At 52.5% G+C, this 19,221-nt stretch overlaps 1 protein-coding gene across 2 annotated transcripts; it reads right to left on the bottom strand.

Moving 5' to 3' along the window:
- Window positions 1-5,504: 5,504 nt before the first annotated feature.
- Window positions 5,505-18,584, bottom strand: CLBA1 (clathrin binding box of aftiphilin containing 1). Of its 2 annotated transcripts, none has more exons than XM_025392093.1 (5): window positions 17,514-18,584; window positions 15,637-15,782; window positions 13,139-13,268; window positions 11,959-12,075; window positions 5,505-5,813 (listed from the first exon to the last, which is right to left on the bottom strand). In XM_025392093.1, the coding sequence occupies exons 1-5, from the start codon at window positions 17,934-17,936 to the stop codon at window positions 5,805-5,807; spliced, it is 825 nt and encodes a 274-aa protein (XP_025247878.1). In that variant the 5' UTR covers window positions 17,937-18,584; the 3' UTR covers window positions 5,505-5,804. The 2 variants fall into 2 exon arrangements, with proteins under 2 accessions (XP_025247878.1, XP_025247877.1); XM_025392092.1 differs by lacking the exon at window positions 5,505-5,813 and adding an exon at window positions 9,494-10,424.
- Between the last annotated feature and the right edge of the window lie 637 nt (window positions 18,585-19,221).

Here is a 19,221-nt window from a genome sequence, read left to right as displayed (position 1 = left end):
TCAGCTCCCTGCAACCTCTGCCTCCCGGGTACAAGCAATTCTCCTGCCTCAGCCTCCTGAGTAGCTGGGACTATAGGCATGTGCCACCATGCCCAGCTAAATTTTGTATTATTAGTAGAGATGGGGTTTTACCATGTTGGCCAGGCTGGTCTCAAACTCCTGACCTCATGCTCTGCTTGCTTCGGTCTCCCAAAGTGCTGGGATTACAGGCGTAAGCCACCGCACCCGGCCGGGTTAAACTTTTTAAAAAAGACTTATTGATTGATTGATTGATTGATTGAGATGGAGTTTCGCTCTTGTTGCCCAGACTGGAATGCAATGGCACGATCTCAGCTCACTGCAATCTCTGCCTCCTGGGTTCAATCAATCCTCCTGCCTCAGCCTCCCAAGTACCTGGGATTACAGGTGCCTGCTACGATGCCCAGCTAATTTTTTGTATTTTTAGTAGAGGTGGGGTTTCACCATGTTGGCTATCTCAAACTCCTGGCCTCAGGTGATCTGCTTGCTTTGACCTCCCAAAGTACTGGTATTACAGGTGTGAGCAAATGTGCCCAGCCAAAAAAGATGTTTTCTTACACAACCGCAATACCATTGTGAAAAAAAATACAATCTCAGGACCCCCAAATTCACTATGCCAATGGGAAAAATTAAGCTGGAAACTGACTCAAGAAACCGCCTTTTTGTTTCTGAGCAAACAGCTGCAGGTAGAAGGCCACAGGCCTCCACAGGCAGCTGCACTTGTGTGCTGTATCTTACAAAAGCACAATTTGCTGAGTGAGAGACAACTGTGTGACTGCTCTACACCCTCCTTCGCCTGTAACGTGGATTCAGTGAACGCTGATCAAAAACTCAGAATGGAACAGCTTGCCCTTTTTATCTGCCCTCCCCTCTTTTTCTTTCCTCTTTCCCCTTTAAATATTGAAGTCCCGGCTGGGTGCAGTAGCTCACACCCGTAATCCCAGCACTTTGGGAGGCCAAGGCAGGCGGATCACGAGGTCAGGAGTTCGAGACCAGGCTGGCCAACATGGTGAAACCCCATCTGTACCAAAGGTGCAAGAAATTATCTGGGCATGGTGGCGTGCACCTGTAATCCCAGCTATTCCCGAGGCTGAGGCAGGAGAATCACTTGAACCTGGGAGACAGAGGTTGCAGTGAGCCGAGATCGTGCCACTGCACTCCAGCCTGGGCAACAGGGCAAGACTCCATCTCAAAAAATATATATGTATTGAAGTCCCCAAATCTTGCTCTTTGGAAAAAGCACAGATCACAGACCGTTCCTGTGGTTTTGTGTTTCTTTTTCCTGGGAGCTGGCAAAACAAACACCTAACTTGAATGAGAGCTGCCTCAGATGCTTTTTGGTTTACACCATATTGTAACTGGAGAATTCCTTCATATCACCTAACACCTGCTTCATATTCAAACGTCTTTGATTTTCCCCCTAAAATTTTTTTTTTTTTTTTTTTTTGAGACAGAGTCTCACTCTGTGGCCCAGATTGGAGTGCAGTGGCGTGATCTCGGCCCACTGCAAACTCCGCCTCCTGGGTTCAAGCGATTCTCGTGCCTCGGCCTCCTGAATAGCTGGGACTACATGCGCCCGCCACCACGCCCGGCTAATTTTTGTATTTTTAGTAGAGACAGGGTTTCACAGTGTTAGCCAGGGTGGTCTCGATCTCCTGACCTTGTGATCTGCCCGCCTCAGCCACCCAAAGTGTTGGGATTACAGGCGTGAGCCACCGCGCCCGGCCCCTTTTATTTCCTTTTTAACTTTTAAAAATTGAGGTACATAGTAGAGTCCAGAACATGCCAGCATTGTCAGTGTCCACTTGGCAACAGGTTACACAGGAAGACACCCTGTAGCTGCTATGGGTTAAGGTAGGGGAGGTGCGTCCCCACCGTGCCAACAGGATTTGTGGGCCTGATCTGCTTGTGAATGGGCACTTGCAGGGCCTGGGCTTTACATGTCGTGAAGTTTGCCCAGGTTGTGTGTGTGGCTGTTTTTTTTTTGTTTGTTTGTTTGTTTTAATTTTTTTGGTCGGGCGCGGTGGCTCACGCCTGTAATCCCAGCACTTTGGGAGGCTGAGGTGGGTGGATCACGAGGTCAGGAGTTCAAGACCAGCCTGGCCAAGATGGTGAAACCCCGTCTCTACTAAAAATACAAAAATTAGCTAGGCGTGATGGCAGGTGCCTGTAATCCCAGCTACTTGGGAAGCTGAAGCAGAGAATTGCTTGAACCCAGGAGGTAGAGACTGCAGTGAGCTGAGATCACGCCACTGCACTCCAGCCTGGGCGACAAAGCAAAACTTAATTAATTTTTAGGCCTGGTGTCGTGGCTCATGCCTGTAATCCCAGCACTTTGGGAGGCCAAGGCAGGCAGATCACGAGGTCAGGAGTTCAAGACCAGTCTGGCCAAGATGGTGAAACTGCATCTCTACTAAAAATACAAAAATTAGCCGGGTATGGTGGCAGGTGCCTGTAATCCCAGCTACCCGGGAAGCTGAAGCAGATAATTGCTTGAACCCGGGAGGCAGAGGCTGCAGTGAGTCAAGATCGTACCACTGCACTCTAGCCTGGGCAACAAAGCGAAACTCCATCTCAAAAAAAAAATAATAATAATAATTAATTTTTAGGCCGGGCGTGGCAGCTCATGCCTGTAATCCCAGCACTTTGGGAGGCCAAGGCAGGCGGATCACGAGGTCAGAAGTTCGAGACCAGCCTGGCCAAGATGGTGAAACCCCGTCTCTACTAAAAATACAAAAATTAGCCAGGCGTGGTGGCCTGTAGTCACAGCTACTCTGGAGGCTGAGGCAGGAGGATCGCTTGAACCTGGGAGGCGGAGGTTGCAGTGAGCCGAGATCGCACCACTGTACTCCAGCCTGGGTGACAGAGCGAGACTCTGTCTCAAAATAAATAAATAAATAAAATTAATTTTTAAATTGACAAAAATTGTGTATGTTTATCATATACAACATGTTTTGAAATATGTGTACATTGTGAAACAGCTAAATAGAACTAATTAATGTGCCACCACACGTCACTTTTTGGGGTGAGAATACTTAAACCTACTCTCTTAGTGGATTTATTTGTTATTATTTTTTTTGAGACAGAGTCTTGCTCTGCCGCCCAGGCTGGAGTGCAGTGGCGCAATCTCTGCTCACTGCAACCTCTGCCTCCCGGGTTCAAGCGATTCTCCTGCCTCAGCCTCCTGACTAGCTGGGATTACAGGCATGTGCCACCACACCAGGCTAATTTTTTGTATTATTAGTAGAGATGGGGTTTCACTATGTTGGCCAGGCTGGTCTCGAACTCCTGACCTCGTGATCCACCCGCCTCAGCCTCCCAAAGTCCTGGGATTACAGGCGTGAGCCACCATGCCCAGCCTTTATTTTATTTATTTATTTTGAGACAGAGTCTTGCTCTGTTGCCAGGCAGGACTGCAGTGGCCCGATCTTGGCTCACTGCAACCTGTGCTTCCCAGGTTCAAGCAATTTTCCTGCCTCAGCCTCCCAAGTAGCTGGGACTACAGGCACATACCACCATGCCCAGCCAATTTTTGTATTTTTAGTAGAGATGGGGTTTCACCATGTTGGCCAATGGTCTTGATCTATTGACCTCGTGATCCGCCTGCCTCAGCCTCCCAAAGTGCTGGGATTACAGGCATGAGCCACCACATCAGACCCCCGGCCTTTATTTTATCTTTGTGTAAAGATGAGGTATCACTTTGTTGCCCAGGCTGGTTTCAGACTGCTGGACTCACATGATCCTCTTGCATTGGCCTCCCAAAGTGCTGGGATTACAGGCGTGAGCCACCACACCTGGCAAGTTTGACTTTTTAGGTTCCACGTATGAGTGAGATCATGTGGGATTTGTCTTTCTGTACCTAGCTTATTTCATTTAGCATAAATGCTTCAGGTTCATCTATATAGTTGCAAATGACAGGATTTCATTTTTTTTTTTTTGCAGCTGAATAGTATCCCGTTGTGCATATGTACCGCATTTTCTTTATCCATTCATCTGTTGTTGGATACCTAGGTTGATTCCATAGCTTGGCTTGACTAGTGCTGCAGTAAACATGGGGGTGCGGGTATCTCTTCAACATACTCATTTCCTTTCCTTTGGATAAATACCCCGTAGTGGGACTGCTGGATGATATGGTAGTTCTATTTTTAACTTTTTCAGGCATCTCCATACTGTTTTCCATAATGGCAGTACTACTTTACACTCCCACCAACAGTGCACAAGTATTCCCGTTTCTCTACACTATCACCGACATTTTGTCTGTTTAGAATAGCCATCCTAACAGGTGTGAGGGGATATCTTATTGCAGTCTTGATTTGTATTTCCCTGATGATTACTGATAAGGAGCATTGGTTTCATATAGCTGTTGGCCATTTGTGTGTATGTGTGTGTGTGTATATATATATATATTTTTTTGTTTTGGAAAATGTCTGCTCGGCTGGGTGCGGTGGCTCACGCCTGTAATCCCAGCACTTTGGGAGGCTGAGGCGGCAGGTCACCTGAGGTCAGGAGTTCGAGACCAGCCTGGCCAACATGGTGAAACCCCGTCTATACTAAAAATACAAAAATTAGCCGGGCGTGGTGGCGGGTGCCTGTAGCCCCAGGTACTCGGGAGGCTGAGGCAGGAGAATTGCTTAAACTCAGGAGGCAGAGTTTGCAGTGAGCTAACATCGTGCCACTGCACCCCAGCCTGGCTGACAAAGCAAGACTCCATCTCCAAAAAAAAAGAAAAGAAAAGAAAAATGTCTGTTCAGGTCCTTTTCCTATTTTTTCAATCAGGTTATCTAGGTTTTCTTTCTGTTAAGTTGTTTGAGTTCCTTATGTATTTTGGATATTAACCCCTTATCAGATATATGGTTTCCAAATATTTTCTCCGATTTCCGAGGCTGTCTCCTAGCTGTGTTGGGCAGAGGCTGCCTCCTTTTCCTCGCTGTGTGCTATTGCAAGTTATCTCTACCTTTGGTTTGTTTGAATCAGGAGTCACGCGAGAGTCGCACATCACATGCTCTTCCGTCTTCACTTACAACCATCCCTTTTTCCTAGTGTTCTGCCATTTTCCATTTTGTTGATTTTGGCTCTCAGTTTTATTTCCTTCTTTCTGCTTACCTTTGGTTTAATTTGCTCTTTTTCTTGCACCTTAACATGAAATCTTAGGTGGTTTTGTACTTTTCTTATTTTCTAATATAAACATTTAAAGCTATAAATTTCCTTCTAAGCACTGCTTTCACTCAGATTTTGATCAGTGCACTTTCATTATTCAGTTTCAATTACTGTCTAAGTTTCCAGTGACCTCTGTGGACCCACTGGTTATCTGGACATGCGTTGTTCTCGTGACCTCCTGCTGTGTAGCCACCATCACTAGCTTCACAGCATGCAGCACCTACCATCTGTTACTGCCATGATCTCATGCCAGGGCTTGGCTGGGCTCAGCCGGGTGGTTCTTGCTGGGATCTGTCAGGCCATTGCTGTCAGGCAGCGGCTGCAGCTGGGTGCACCCCGCCCTGAAGGCTTCCTCCCTCCCAGGGCTGGCATGCTGGCCGGAAGGCTCCAGCAGCCGGGTCCTTGAGCATCTGTCAGCATCTCTGGGATCGCTCCAGACATTTCTCCAGCATAGAGGCTTCAGGGTGGCCAGGTGTTTTGCATGATGGCCAAAGTCTCTGAAGGCCATGTCCCTGGCCTCTGATGTGGCTGACGGCTCAGCATCTGATCCGCTTGGAGAGAGCTCCACGTCCACTAGAAAGAACGAGGGCTTTGCAGTGTCACTCAGGCCAGGTGATGGTCACGTTCCTTCAGGGCCTCTAGGAATCAAAGGCCAGGATAGATTTACACATTCAAGAAATTTGGGGAAATACTTATGAAGGACAAAAGGGTTAGAAAGCAGGAGCAGGCAGAGGAAAGCTGCCAGCCTCGATGCAAGCCTGGCATCTGTGGGAGGAAGGGCATCTGCCACACCCATGGGCCCAGGGCAGAGTGCCCATCTGAGGCTGAGGTGGGCAGAAATGGCTGGCTCTACACCACTCTATACACAGCACGGACTGGGAACAGCTGGGAGGGGGCAGCCACTGGCTGGGAGAGGGGGCTTCCCTCTTGGGTCAGGTCCTCTATCAGTATTATTTGGCACAGGAGCCCAACATGGCACGATGGACCCCAGCATGCCCCATGTTTGCACTGGCTCTGCTCCTGAGCCACTCCAGTAGGGTGCTCCTGGGGGCACCTGTCTTCCTGCCAGCTGTCCCTGCAGATCAGCTCCAGCTCAGCTCCTTTGCCTAGACCTGTTCCTGTGCAGCCACACTCGCTGTGAAAGGCCTGCATCTCAGCCTGGGAAGGCGTCAGGCCTTAATTCCTCACTGTACTTCACCCCTAACCCAGAGAAGCTGCTTTCCCGCACCTGCTACTTCAGGGCCTATGAAGTAAGTCTTTATTGAAAAACAAAAAACAAAGAGAGAGGCCAAGGCAGGAGGATTGCTTGAGCTCAGGAGTTCAAAACCAGCCTGGGCAACATGGCAAGACCCTGTCTCTAATCAAAACCAAACCAAACCAAACCAAGACCCTTTTGGTAGTTAACCAACTTTTACTAGTTAATTCTTTTTTTTTTTTTTTTTTAAGAGAAGGGGTCTTACTCTGTTGCCCAGGCTGGAGTGCAATGGTGTGATCACAGCTCACTGCAGCCTCCAACTCCTGGGCTCAAGCAATCCTCCCACTTCAGCCTCCTGAGTAGCTGGACTACAGGTGAGCGCCACCACACCAGGCTAATCTTTTTTACTTTTTGTAGAGATGGGGGGGTCTCACTATATTGCCCAGCCTGGTCTCAAACTCCTGGCCTCAAGCGATCCTTCCACCTTGGCCTCTCAAAGTGCTGGGATTACAGGTGTGAACCACACACCAGGCCTAGTAATTCTTTATAGTTTTTCTTCTTCAGATAGCTGGTGTGGTTTCTGTATCCTGGCTGATAATGCCTTCATTTTTAAATAATATTTCTTTTTTTTTTTTTTGAGATGGAGTCTCGCTCTGTCGCCCAGGCTGGAGTGCAATGGCATGATCTCGGCTCACTGCAGCCTACCCCTCCCAGGTTCAAGTGACTCTCTTGTCTCAGCCTCCCGAGTAGCCTGTATTACAGACATGCGCCACCACGCCAGGCTGATTTTTGTACTTTTAGTAGAGACAGGGTTTCTCCATGTTGGCCAGGCTGGTCTCAAACTCCTGACCTCAGGTGACTCACCTGTCTCAGCCTCCCAAAGTGCTGGGATTACAGGTGTGAGCCCCTGTGACCGGCCTAAAGAGTATTTCAATGTACATGAACTTCTAGTTTGACCTTCCTTTTCCCTTCAGCACTGCAGATGTGGGTCCGTGGCCTTCTGGTGGGAAGTGAGCCATTGTTCTTATCATTGCTTCTCTATACGAATCTCCTGTTTCCACCCTAGCTGCCTTTAAGGCCTGTAGTATGTGTTCAGGTGTGGTTTTCTCCACATAACTTCCTTGCAGTTACGGAGATTCTTGGATCTGTGGATTATTTTCTTTCATGAATTTCAGAAAGTTCTTAGCGATTCAGTCTTGGAATATTTCTTCTTTATTCTCTCCTGTTCCTGCTCTGGGACTCCAGTTACAACCGGTTAGGCCATCTGACTTTGGCCCGCAGATCTTGGACCCTCTGTCGTTTTCCCTCCCCTCTCTCTGTGGTTGGATCTTCTCTAGTGACCAATCTTCAAGTTAACTGATTCATTCCTCTGTGGTGTCCAGTCTGCTGTTAAACCCATCTAAAGATGATTCATTTGTATACTATTTTTTCATTTCTAGCATCTTCATTTTGTTCTTTTCTGAAGTGTCCCTGTTTCTGCTGAACGTCTCTATCACTTCGTGAATGTCACCTGCTATTTCCACAGGCCCTCCCCACCTCCCCAGAGTTCCTTCAAAGCCCTTGACTTCAGTTTTACCACTGGGGCTGTCTCTGCTTCTGCTGCTCACTGTGGCTCACGTTTTCTTGCCTTTTCACGTGTCTTGTAATGTCTTATTGTAGGCTAGACAGTTCGTATAAAAGAACAATAGAGGCTGAAGCAATGTTTATTTCCCACGAGGAGCACGTGCCTTCCGCTGTGAGGCTGCCCGAGTGGGGACGGAGTTGTCCTTTCCTGCAGTTGAGCTGGTTCTGGACTTCTCTGCAGCTGTAGTTAAGCCTTCAGATGCCCTGAGGGTGGATCAGGGCACGGCTTCGGTGGGGTCTGAGCTCTGAGCACAGTGATTGTGGACATCAGCCTGTGTGTCACAGCCAAGCCACCGGCTTTGGGGGCTGCATGATTTCTCTGTTCTTCAGCTGGACTGCCGTCCTTTTTGGCCACTGGGGGCTTCCTTTGCTCTCCATTCCAGCCCCTTGCCTGGTGCCCGGGGGCGTCTTGCAGCCCTGCTGCCTCTTCCTCAGCCTTTGGGGGCTTGCCTCCCGCCCACTCTCCCAGCTCCCCTGCTGGGCCTCCAGACTTTGGGAACAAAAATCCCAGCACGTCTGTGAGAGGGGCGTTCTTGGGGGAGTGTCTGTCAGCTCCCTGCCCCCACTCCCAGCTGTGGCACTTTCTTCCTGAGCGCTCAGCGTGGACCTGAGCGGGCCGGGGAGCTTTGAACCTGTCTGTTGCAGGGTCCTCCAGACCCTGGGGGCTTGGCAGCTGCACAGTGGGCAAGCGGTTTGCATGCATGTTGCCTGGTCCCTCCTTACCTGACCCTGTGACGGTCCTCCTCTCACTCCTCTCACTCGCCTCTGGGGACAAGAGCAGCAGGGCCTCTCTTCTCTACCGGGCACCACAGAAGTCAGGTTTGGAACCTGTTGCTTCTGAGGCTCCTGTAAGGCCACAGGGAGGTCAGGAGAAAGGCTTGGCCTTCTGAGGTCTGTGGGTCACCAACATCCAGCCAGGTGAGGAGCAAGGGCCACCATGGGTGACAGCGTGATGCCGTGGCACAGTCTGAACCCAAATCTTGGAATGGAAGGAGCAGGATGGAATATTTTGGCTTGTTAAAGTCTAACTTTTAAAGGTTAGGAAACCAGGGCATCTCCTGGAAGGGCTTTGTAAAGGGGCCCAAAAGACAGTGCCTTTGAAGGAAGCTGCGTGTTAGAAAAAGTCTAAATTCCCGGTTTCACCTGGCTGAAAATGAAAAATAAAAACAGCTTTCCAAAACATGTGATATCCAAAAACAAACAAAAAGGAATGATCCTCATCGTAGACCTAAAGTCACATGCAGCATGGTGCTGGCTGTGCAGCTGGGTGGCCGAGGCCACGACGTGTGCAGGGACATCCGCTTCCTCCTCCCTTATGATGGAACCTCCTGCCCATCACTGCGCACATCCCACTGATAACCACGGCGACATGGGGGCTGTGGTCCCCCGTGTGGCCTTGGCTGGAACAGAGACAGCCAGGGTGGCTGCTTGCTTAGACTTCAGGAGGGGACAGGATTTCAGGTATCAGTCCCCCCAGCTGATGAAGCAGTGAGAACAGGCTTATCTAGGCGGTTTTATTTCATAAAATTTTACAAAAGTCAGGGCTGACTTCTTGGCTGTGCCGTTCGAAGAGCACAGTTTTCCTTAGCAGATAATTAGGGGAAGCCATGGGCCCACCAGAAGCTCTCGCAGGCCAGTGGTGTGACTTCCTGTCCACAACCATGAGGGAGAAAGGCCTGTCCTTGAGGCTGCTGGGCAGAGGCCCGGGCAGTGAGTGAGGGCACCTGCAAGGCTTTGAGGAAACTGCACACCTGCACACCCTCATGATGCCCTGACCACATGGCAGCCAGGGCCAGGGCAGAGTGTGACAGCTAGAGGGTTTCTGAGCACTCTCAACAGCTGTCTCTCTGGTGACATTTCAGCGCCTTCCCCTTTTCCTCTGAACTCATGGATTTGACCACAAGTTGTTCCCCCTGGACTAAGCAGCCCAGAAGCCATGCCCAGGGTCCATCCCTGGGTACCCCCCGCCAGGTGCCAGAAGCATTCACATGGGGCAGGGGGCCCATGGGTGCCACCTGGACCCCGACAGCCTGCCATGGCACCCAGAAACCTCTGTTTCCCCACAAGGACTGGCTCTGCCAAGGACACATCCTCCATCTCCTGGTCAGACCTGAGATGAGCCCAGAGCACAGGACAGGTCCCGTTGGAGAGATCCCAGGAATGGGCCTGGGATCTGGAAAACAGCTCCACAGACAGTTCTGGTTTCCACATCAACCCAACCAGGAAGAAAATGAAAAATTCCTCATAAAGGTACAAAGTACTCCTGATTTTAGCAAACGTCGCTATTAAAGAGTGTCAATTTGAGCTTGCGTGGAGTGAACATCTTTTTCCTTGGAATAGTGATGTGCTGGCCACCTCCGCATGAGGGGGTCTTCAGGAAGCGGCTGCATGTCATCAGCCTCCCCTGTCTGCTGCCAGGCGGCCCCGAGAGCTGAGATGAGAGGACAGCAGTCAGGCACGCGCACCCCCGGCAATGAGAAACGCTAGCTTGGGCATTTGCCCCTGGCCGCCCCGGCCTCTCGGCCCCCTAGTGTTCTCTCCTTGGTTCTCCTCTTAGAAACCTTCTCATCATGAGGTGTCACCAGAGAGGCGCACAGGGAAAACATGCTGGGGCTTCTCATGACTGAGTCTATGGCTCTGGCCTGCAGCCAGCCCCGAAGACAGCAGTGGGCCCACATCTTAGGAGGGGTCTCTGGCCCTTGTGCTACGTGTCTGGCACTCCTTGGTGGAGGCTGTCACTACCCTCCACACTCACAGCCCTGCAGTGGCCACTCTTGGACTACACCACAGACTTCCCCCAAACAGCTGCGGCTGGATGTCTGCCCCAGTGTGGGCTGTTGTGAACAACACAGCCACGAACATTTCTTCACGGCCTGCTGCTCTAGGACAACCCTCCTGTGCTGTGGTGTTTTTCAAAAAGATGGACAGCCTGTGAAGACGGCCGATGAGGGCCCTCTTCTGTTGCACCATGGCACCTGTCACCTGTCACCTGTATGCTGACCACTCAGGGCACCCACCCCACGTCAGCTGGGGGCAGTGCCACATTCATGCCAAATTCTAGCCCAGAAGCTGACCCTGGCTGCCTCCTCTGCTATGCAACCTTCCTGCTGTCCCAGCTCAGGCTCAGGTCCTTGTCACCTTCTACCAGACCACAGGGCAGTACTTTACCCCTGCGCCTCCCTGCATGTCACTCTTCATGCAGATGGCCGCCCATGTGTCCCTCCCACCATCTCCTGGGTGTACACAATGAGCCTGACTGTTCCAGGGTCCTGGGTCTCCAGGATGAGAGGAAACCAGGTGAGCTAGGCCTGGCCATCTCACCCCTCCTGCAATACCTGGTCTAAGAGTGGGCTCCAGACTCCAGCCCAGAAAAGCTTTTCTTCCCCCTGATAAAAGAGAGCTGCAGGAAGAAGTCCCCTTCTCTCCCCATCCCCTCTGCCTTGAGCCCGGCTGTGATGATGTGATGAAGTGACTCTGCGGCAAGAACCGCAGCTCATGAGAAAGCTGTGGGCAGACCCTATGTAAGGTAAGCGGCCTGTGACTGAGGCCACCAGTCAGATCAGTCCACGACAGCTGCCCAGGCGGAGTCACATCCCTGGCCCAACAGTCACAGCCTGGTCCCGCCTCATCCTTCCAGCCTCGTCATCCACACCTGGCATCTCAGCTTCCCTGCAGCTCCTTCTCTGCCTGGCTTCTCCTGCCAGTTCTCCTGTGTGACCCACCCATATCCTGGGTCCTCTGGCCTAAGAGTCTTTCTGGATGATATTTCTATTCCTTGGCACCCTGCAGTGGTGTTAACAATTTGCCTGTCTGCCCTAAATAGTAGCAACGTTTGTTTTCTGTAAGTCCACAAGACTCAACGGAATAAAACAAGCAACTGACTCACATCAGAGAAAGCAGAGGCCTCCGCATGTGTGGACACCACGAGCGCGGTTCCCCGAGGCCTCTCCTTGGTGACCACTCACCTTGGTCTGGATCAGGGCTTTACAATGCTGGAGACGGAAGCTGCCGACAGTGAGGAGCCCTTCAGGCTCTCTGAGGTCACAATCTTCCATGATGGGGCCCTGGCCTCCAGAAAGGTTCTAAGGAGACAGACCCCATCAGACGGCCAGTACAAGCATCATTTTGTCTCCTGGTTTCTTTTCCCCGGAGCCCTTCTACTAATTTCATTCTAAAACTGCAAAGTTCTCTCAGGCCCCTCTGCAGGTCAGGTCACCCGTTTCCCCTAGCCCTGCCACTCGCTGCCCCATCCCCGGCTCACAGGCCTCGCTTCCCTTCAGGACCTCAGCACCCCTCAGCTGCTCAGCGGGAATAACACCTTCACGGCCACTTTCAGACACACCCTCCACGCTGCTGCCACTCGGAGCTGGCCCACCTGAGTCTTCTATTCAGGCTCCCATTTCCTAGCCTCCTGGTTCTCCGTTTTCCTCACAATGACACAGTCAGGGCTGATCTCACTGGGAACCTCTGTTCCTTTCTGCCCTTCACTTCCTTCCTGGCCAGCCCAATGTGGCCCACGGGCCAACAGGGCAACCGTTTTCATGCCCCTGTCTGCACTCGGGCCAATCTGCCTGCCTGGCTGGCCGTTTTTGAGTTTTCCATGTTTGAAATTTTCCATAATATTTAAGAATGAAGAAAGATCCTTGAAATCTAGATTGCTGAAAGGCGGCCCTCCCTGTGACTGGTGTTTTCGGTGACAGCCCAGGAGCTTGAGCACATGCACGGCAGTCTGCAGTCTGTGCGTGGCAGTGGTGCGTGCGGCGGTGTGTGCGCACAGCAGTAGTGGCGTGCGTGTGGCAGTGTGTGTGGTGTGTGCATGGTGGTGTGTGCGCACGGCAGTGTGTGGCGGTGTGTGTGCGGCAGTGTGTGTGCACTGATGCACATCTCTGTGTGCTTTGTCAGGTGCGGGCTCAGGCCTTTCCAGAGCCTTTCCTTACCTCCTGCTCTAGGCTTTGCTGGCTCCTGCCTCGAGCATTCGGGATTCATCCAATGGCCTTGACAAGTTTATGGGGCCACCTAGTGGCTTTAACCCATCTGACCCCACACTTCTGCCTACACCCACCCCTTGGGCGCGGCCAAGGGCCACTGGCTACAGTGAAGTTCAACCACGCTCTCAGGAGCCCTGTGTCAACCCAAACGACCTACCTTCTGCGTAGCATCTATTCCGAGAACAAGAAAGAAGTTCTCCTGGCAATGGGACTCGCTCCAGAGGCATTGAGAAGTAGACGTGGTATGTTTGCTCTGAAGGGCTCTCCAGAGTTTTCTGGATTCATTACTGGAAAACAGATGCAATTGTTAAAAGGTGACCTTGAAAGCCTTCTGAGGAGATCACTGAAGCACTGCCCAAGGCACACAACGGGGGCGCCTGCCCTTTACCCCCAAGCCGAGACTCACGAGAGTTCTGTTAAGAACTCTAAAAACAGCATTCCCGGGCTGGGCATGGTGGCTCACGCCTGTAATCCCAGCACTTTGGGATGCCGAGGCGGGCAGATCACGAGGTCAGGAGTTCAAGATCTGCCTGGCCAACATAGTGAAACCCCGTCTCTACTAAAAATACAAATATGGGCGCCTGTAATCCCAGCTACTGGGAGGCTGAGGCAGGAGAATCGCTTGAACCCGGGAGGCGGAGGTTGCAGGGAGTGGAGATTGCACCACTGCACTCCAGCCTGGGCAACAGAGTGAGACTCCATCTCAAAAATAAATTAAAAAAAAATAATAATAACAGTGTTCCCTGCAGGAGCACTGGCCTGCCTCGTTTATTTGTCCATTTATACTTTTATTCAAACAACACGTGCCATCCTTCAGTACCCCAACCCACCTCCCGTGCCCCCTCTATGCCTCACAGCACCTGGCCTGGAGTAGCTTACTCACTGCCACTACTGACTGTCTCCTCCAAGGAGTGGAAGCTCCATGAGGCCAGGTATTTTGCTGGTTTTGTTCACTCAAGTGCCTAGAACTGTGCTGAGTACAAAATAGATGCTCACGAACCAAGAGTACCAATGCATGCTTAGGAGAACAAATGAACAAACCAACGGTGAATGTCTACTATGTGCCACGTCACTGCTATGTACTGTGAGGGACTGAGAAGGTCTGCCTGTAGGAAGTTCATGCTCTAGTAGAGAAGGGAAAATGAGTACAAGGCCAGGTGCGGCAGCTCGTACCTGTAAATCCAGCACTCTGGGAGACCGAGGAGGACAAATCACTTGAGCTCAGGAGTTCAAGACCAGCCTGAGCAACATAGCAAAACCCTGTCTCTATAAAAAATACAAAAATTAGCTGGGCGTGGTGTCAGGTGCCTGGAGTCCCCGTACTCAGGAGACTGAGGCAGGAGGATTGCTTGAAACTAGGAGGTGGAGGTTGCAGTGAGCTGAGATTGCGCCACTGCACTCCAGATAACTACAGAATAACAGCAGATGTGCTAAACGCCAAACCATTTCCAAAAAATACCCCAGTGTTTCAGAACACACAAACCATGCTCTACTCCACCCCCAAAGTACCATCCAGCCTTCTGTTCCACGAGTGTCCAGCCCTGCCAAGTCCTGACACCCAGGACTCCCCACGCCTCTGGGTCCGAGAGTCATGCTGCCAGGGACAGAGACGTCAATACTGCCAGCACAGTGCCCAGCCCCACCATCAGCTTGCTGGGACCACATTCTTGGCAGTTTTTCCCCAGGGATCATGCTTGGCAGAAGCACCACATACAGAGGGCATACTGGCCATCTGGGCAATGCTGGTTGTGGCCTTCTGGGCTCCAGGCTTCTGTCCTCAAGCCCCTGTGGAGGGTACCCTGGGGCAGGTGCTGGGTTGGACCCCAGTAGAGGCCACAGTGGGCTGGGCTGGAGCCCAGAATGGCCTGTCTGCAGAGCTCTCTGAAAGTCCAGGCCTGCTCAGAGACACACAAATCAGCAGGCTGACCTGGCTCTCCCCTGGCTGCTGGGAGACCCACTCCACAGACCACACCGAGGGGCACGGAAGTAGCTCTCCCCAACCTTCACTTCCCTCCTCCCTCTGGGGCCTTGGGCCAACTTACCTTGAGCTTCTCAACCACTGCTGCCTAATCCGCTAGAGCACTGTTTGTCTTTCAATGCTTAGTTGAAAGTGTGTCCCTGGAAAATGGCCATCTGTGAGCGACTGCGGGTGCACTTTCCCCTGGAAGCCCACAGCCCTGCAGGCAGCACTGGGAGCACCCCTGGGGCTGGGGCCTGGGGCTGACAATGGGGCTCCAGAGTGTGGACTGTTTTCTAGAACTCTGTGGCTGAGGACCACGAGGCAGCCAGGGTCCACTCAGCCAAGTCCCCCAGAAAGCCCCTGTGCCCACTGCTCAGGCCCACCAGCCACTCGCAGTGAGTGCGAGCCCCTCACCTACTCCACCAGCACCGCACGGAGACCCAAGGGGAGCTGGGCTCGGGTCCAACTGCTCCAGGTGAGCGGGTGGGGGAGGGGGGTGAACAGGGCTCCGAGTGGAAGGCCACAGCTGGAGCAATCGTGCTGCCTGCTTCTCATAGGACCCCATGACCCACAGACAGCAGGGACTTCGGGAGAGATGCTACTCTCTATAAAGGCAAAAACAAAGCCTCACACACCTGCTTTTATCAAACAAAATTACAAATGCAGTTGCTGTAAGAAATATTGAAGTTCATTACCACAATTTATGTACACATTCAAGGCCAGGTTTTTCTTCACTGCTTATTTCTAGGAAATGGTCTATGGTGGAAACGTCTTCAGCTGCCTGCTGGACTGTTACTTCTTGAAAAGCACACTTTAAAATGTTCTCATAGCTGAGAATGGACTGAAAGAACAAAAGCATACCAATGTTAGGAGAAAGACATACATAACGTTACCTTATTCCAAAGAAGTAACTGTAATGGAAATGAAATTTGTAATTGAGCATACCATTAGTGTTACTATCACTTGACATATTCATTCCTAAAAATCACCATGTTAGCAAAATCACACAAAACCAGAGGACTCATGGGAAAGGTGGGGTTAGGGCAAAACATTCAAACTTCGTCAGTGACACATGAAAAAAGATGGTCACCCAATAATGTTAGTTCTGTTTTCCATGTTTGGTTAAGAAATTATACATGTGGCCAGGCGCGGTGGCTCACGCCTGTAATTCCAGCACTCTGGGAGGCCCAGGTGGGTGGATCGCGAGGTCAGGAGTTCAAGACCAGGCTGGCCAACATGGTGAAACCCCGTCTCTACTAAAAATGCAAAAATTAGCTGGGCATGGTGGTGCGTGCCTGTAATTCCAGCTACTTAGGAGGCTGAGGCAGGAGAATCGCTTGAACCCAGGAGGCGGAGGTTGCAGTGAGCCGAGATCGCGCCACTGCACTCCAGCCTGGGTGACAGAGTGAGACTCCATCTCAAAAAAAAAAAAAAAAAAGAAATTATACATACTACAATAAGCACAGCACTTTACCTTGGAAAAGATGAAGACTCGCAGGCTGAGTTAGTGTGAAGGGGTGGGAGGAGGGCGGTCTGAACTGGGAGAGGTCCTAACACCACGTGTTGACAAGTGTGCTATGTCGGGGCGCTGAGCGTTGTGTGAGGGTGTGCGTGTGCGAGTCTCATGTATTCCAACCGGCCCCAGCTCAGCTGGGGGCAGTTTTTTGCATTCATCTACTCTTTCTTGTGAAATTTCAACTATGCTCAAATTGTACCCTAATACATCAATCATGCTGGAAAACAAATCCTGTATTCAAAACAAGCATTACAGCAGAACTTACTCTATTAAGACTGGATCTCATCAGGATTCCAGGGAAACTGCTTTAGAAAACAAACAGTCCAGCCCTGAGAACCTAAATATCTTTATTTCCTTCCTCACTGGTTTTATTTCTTATCTCTCATGATGGTGTTTGGGATGAACCATTTGGGAAGAGGTGGCAGAAAAAGAGGAACAATGGAAGGAAGAAGACAGGAAAAGAGAAGGAGCGGAAGCGTCACCAAACAGTAAACACCCGGCAGTCTGCTCTGAAAGAGCAGGGGGCAGGGGGCTGAGGGCTGGGACCCTGGCTCCCGGACAGGTCGGACTGGGCATCACCCAATTCATTACAAGCTCCCGGACAGGTTGGATCGGGCATCACCCAATTCATTACAAGAAAGTTGAAATGTGATCATGTGATTTTAGAAGCTCTGAGACTTCTAAACTCAGCAGATTAAGAATTCAGACAAAAAGCTCCTCCTCAAATGCCCTGAGCTGGGACCAGTGCAGCCCCCGCCAATGGGGAGTGGACAGGCCGGGGGAGGAATGGTCAGAGAGAGTGACCCAGCTCAGGTGGCCCCCACCTGGCCTTGGTGTGACCCATTTCTGCAGCTTCCTCTGCCAACTCATTCCTTCCCTGGCCTCAGGATGGGACAGCCAACCACATGGCCAGGGACGAAGGCCAGGAGAGCAGCAGACTCTCCGAGGCTCTCAGCCCCCTCCCTGGCCAGCACGCCACAACATTCGAGGGCTGCAGGCCTCTTGGTGTGTACACATATCCCACTCAACATGGTGACCACAGCACGGCAGAAGTACCTCAGAAGGTGGGACGGCAGCAGTTCCTGTCACCCAAGGTCCACCCTGGCACGGTTGGTGAGAACTGCACTCCTTTGGGGCAGAAGTGGTTCTTGGTGGCTGGGGTTCTGTGGGTCTCTCCAGGAGTTCAAGGGACTGTGAGAATTGTCCAGACTTGGCTGAAGATTCCCGAAAGCCTTCAAACTCCCCCCAAGTGCTGCTGTGTTCCCCAGGGTCAGGATATCGGGTAACGCAGGTGGAACCGCCCTCACGGGGCAGGGAGATGCTGGCTTCCCCATCGGACAGGAGAAGGTCGGGGCAGGTCCGTATCCATTCCAAACTGGCATCACTTAGCCTCTCAGGTGCCACTCGGAGGGAAGCGCTGGCTGCTTCCTCCCGGAGGTCACTCAAAGGCTCTCCCCCCAGCTCCTGCCGGTCTTGCATCTTGGAGCCGCCAGGCCAGCAGAGGCCCGATGGGCAGCTGCTCAGGAGACATGCACGTCGCTGTGCTGGCCGCCCGGGACTGCCCAACCTTCCCCTGCCCTGGAGAGGGCCTGGGGATGCTGCAGGAGTGCCCCGGGCTGCCCAGTAGCTGACGGTGGAAAGTGCCCACGTGCTGCTGTGGAACTGATACAAACCACAGGCACGGCCCGGTCGCCCGGGAGTCCTGGCTTCCTCCTACGCGTGCGAGCGCGGAGTCCGACACAGGGTCGTGTACCGGAACCACGGCAGGTGTGAGAGCGGCGGCCCAAGGCGGGGCTCCTGCTCTGGAGAGACCCGCGAGGGGGCCTGGGAGGTCCACGCTGGCCAGAGGGAGTGGGTGCGGCGCCCCAGGGCCTCCCGAGAGTCCCTCTCGCACGCGGCCCGCAGGGCAGTCCTGGACCGCCTGAGCCTGGACGGGGTCCCAGGTGGCCGGCTACGCGCCTGGCCCACGGCTCCCGAGAGTCCCCGCGTGTCCTGGGCCCCGGCCCGGGCCTCGCACCACCTTCGTCGCCGCCTCGGCAGGGCCGCGCGGGGTCAGACCGAGAGAAACCTGCAAACAGCAGTCCCCTCCTGCCTGCGCCGCCCCGTTGCCTAGCAACGGCGTGCGCCAGCTCCGCTTCCGGCGCCGCCGACGCGGCGTCGGCACGCATAGGGGCGTGGCCAGCGCCGGGCCCCGCCCCGGACCCGCCCTCCCTGCCAGTGCCGCCTCCGCTGCTGGTGGGATCGGGCTTCCCCACTGGCCCAACCCTGGACGCGGGGCCGCTCGAGCTTTCTGTCCGTGCTCAGTTCGCCGCCCGAGTGGTTCTTTCTTTCTTTCTTTCTTTTTTTTTTTTTTTTGAGACGGAGTCTCTCTGTCGCCCAGGCTGGAGTGCAGTGGCGTGATCTCGGCTCACTGCAAGCTCCGCCTTCTGGGTTCACCCCATTCTCTTTCCTCAGCCTCCCGAGTAACTGGGACTACTGGCGCCCGCCACCACGCCCAGCTGATTTTTTGTATTTTAATAAAGACAGGGTTTCACCATGTTAGCCAGGATGGTCTCGATCTCCTGACCTCGTGACCCGCCCGCCTCGGCCTCCCAAAGTCCTGGAATTACAGGCTTGAGCCACCGTGCCTGGCCCTAGAGTGGTTCTTTTTTTTTTTTTTTTTTTTAGACGGAGCCTCACTCTGTCGCCCAGGCTGGAGTGCAGTGGCGTGATCTTGGCTCACTGCAACCTCTGCCTCCCGGGTTCAAGCGATTCTCCTGCCTCA

Source organism: Theropithecus gelada, chromosome 7b (assembly GCF_003255815.1).
Source record: "Theropithecus gelada isolate Dixy chromosome 7b, Tgel_1.0, whole genome shotgun sequence".
NCBI classification, from domain to species: domain Eukaryota; kingdom Metazoa; phylum Chordata; class Mammalia; order Primates; family Cercopithecidae; genus Theropithecus; species Theropithecus gelada.
This window is presented reverse-complemented; position numbering and strand designations above follow the sequence as displayed.

Excerpts from the sequence above, each read along its gene's own strand:
- CLBA1 (XM_025392092.1), bottom strand. The coding sequence starts at position 17,936 with ATGCAAGACCGGCAGGAGCTGGGGGGAGAGCCTTTGAGTGACCTCCGG. Across the intron at positions 15,783-17,513 it reads CTGCCGTCCCACCTTCTGAG|TCCATTCTCAGCTATGAGAA; the intron begins GTACTTCTGCCG and ends TTGTTCTTTCAG. Across the intron at positions 12,076-13,138 it reads GAATAGATGCTACGCAGAAG|AACCTTTCTGGAGGCCAGGG; the intron begins GTAGGTCGTTTG and ends CTGTCTCCTTAG.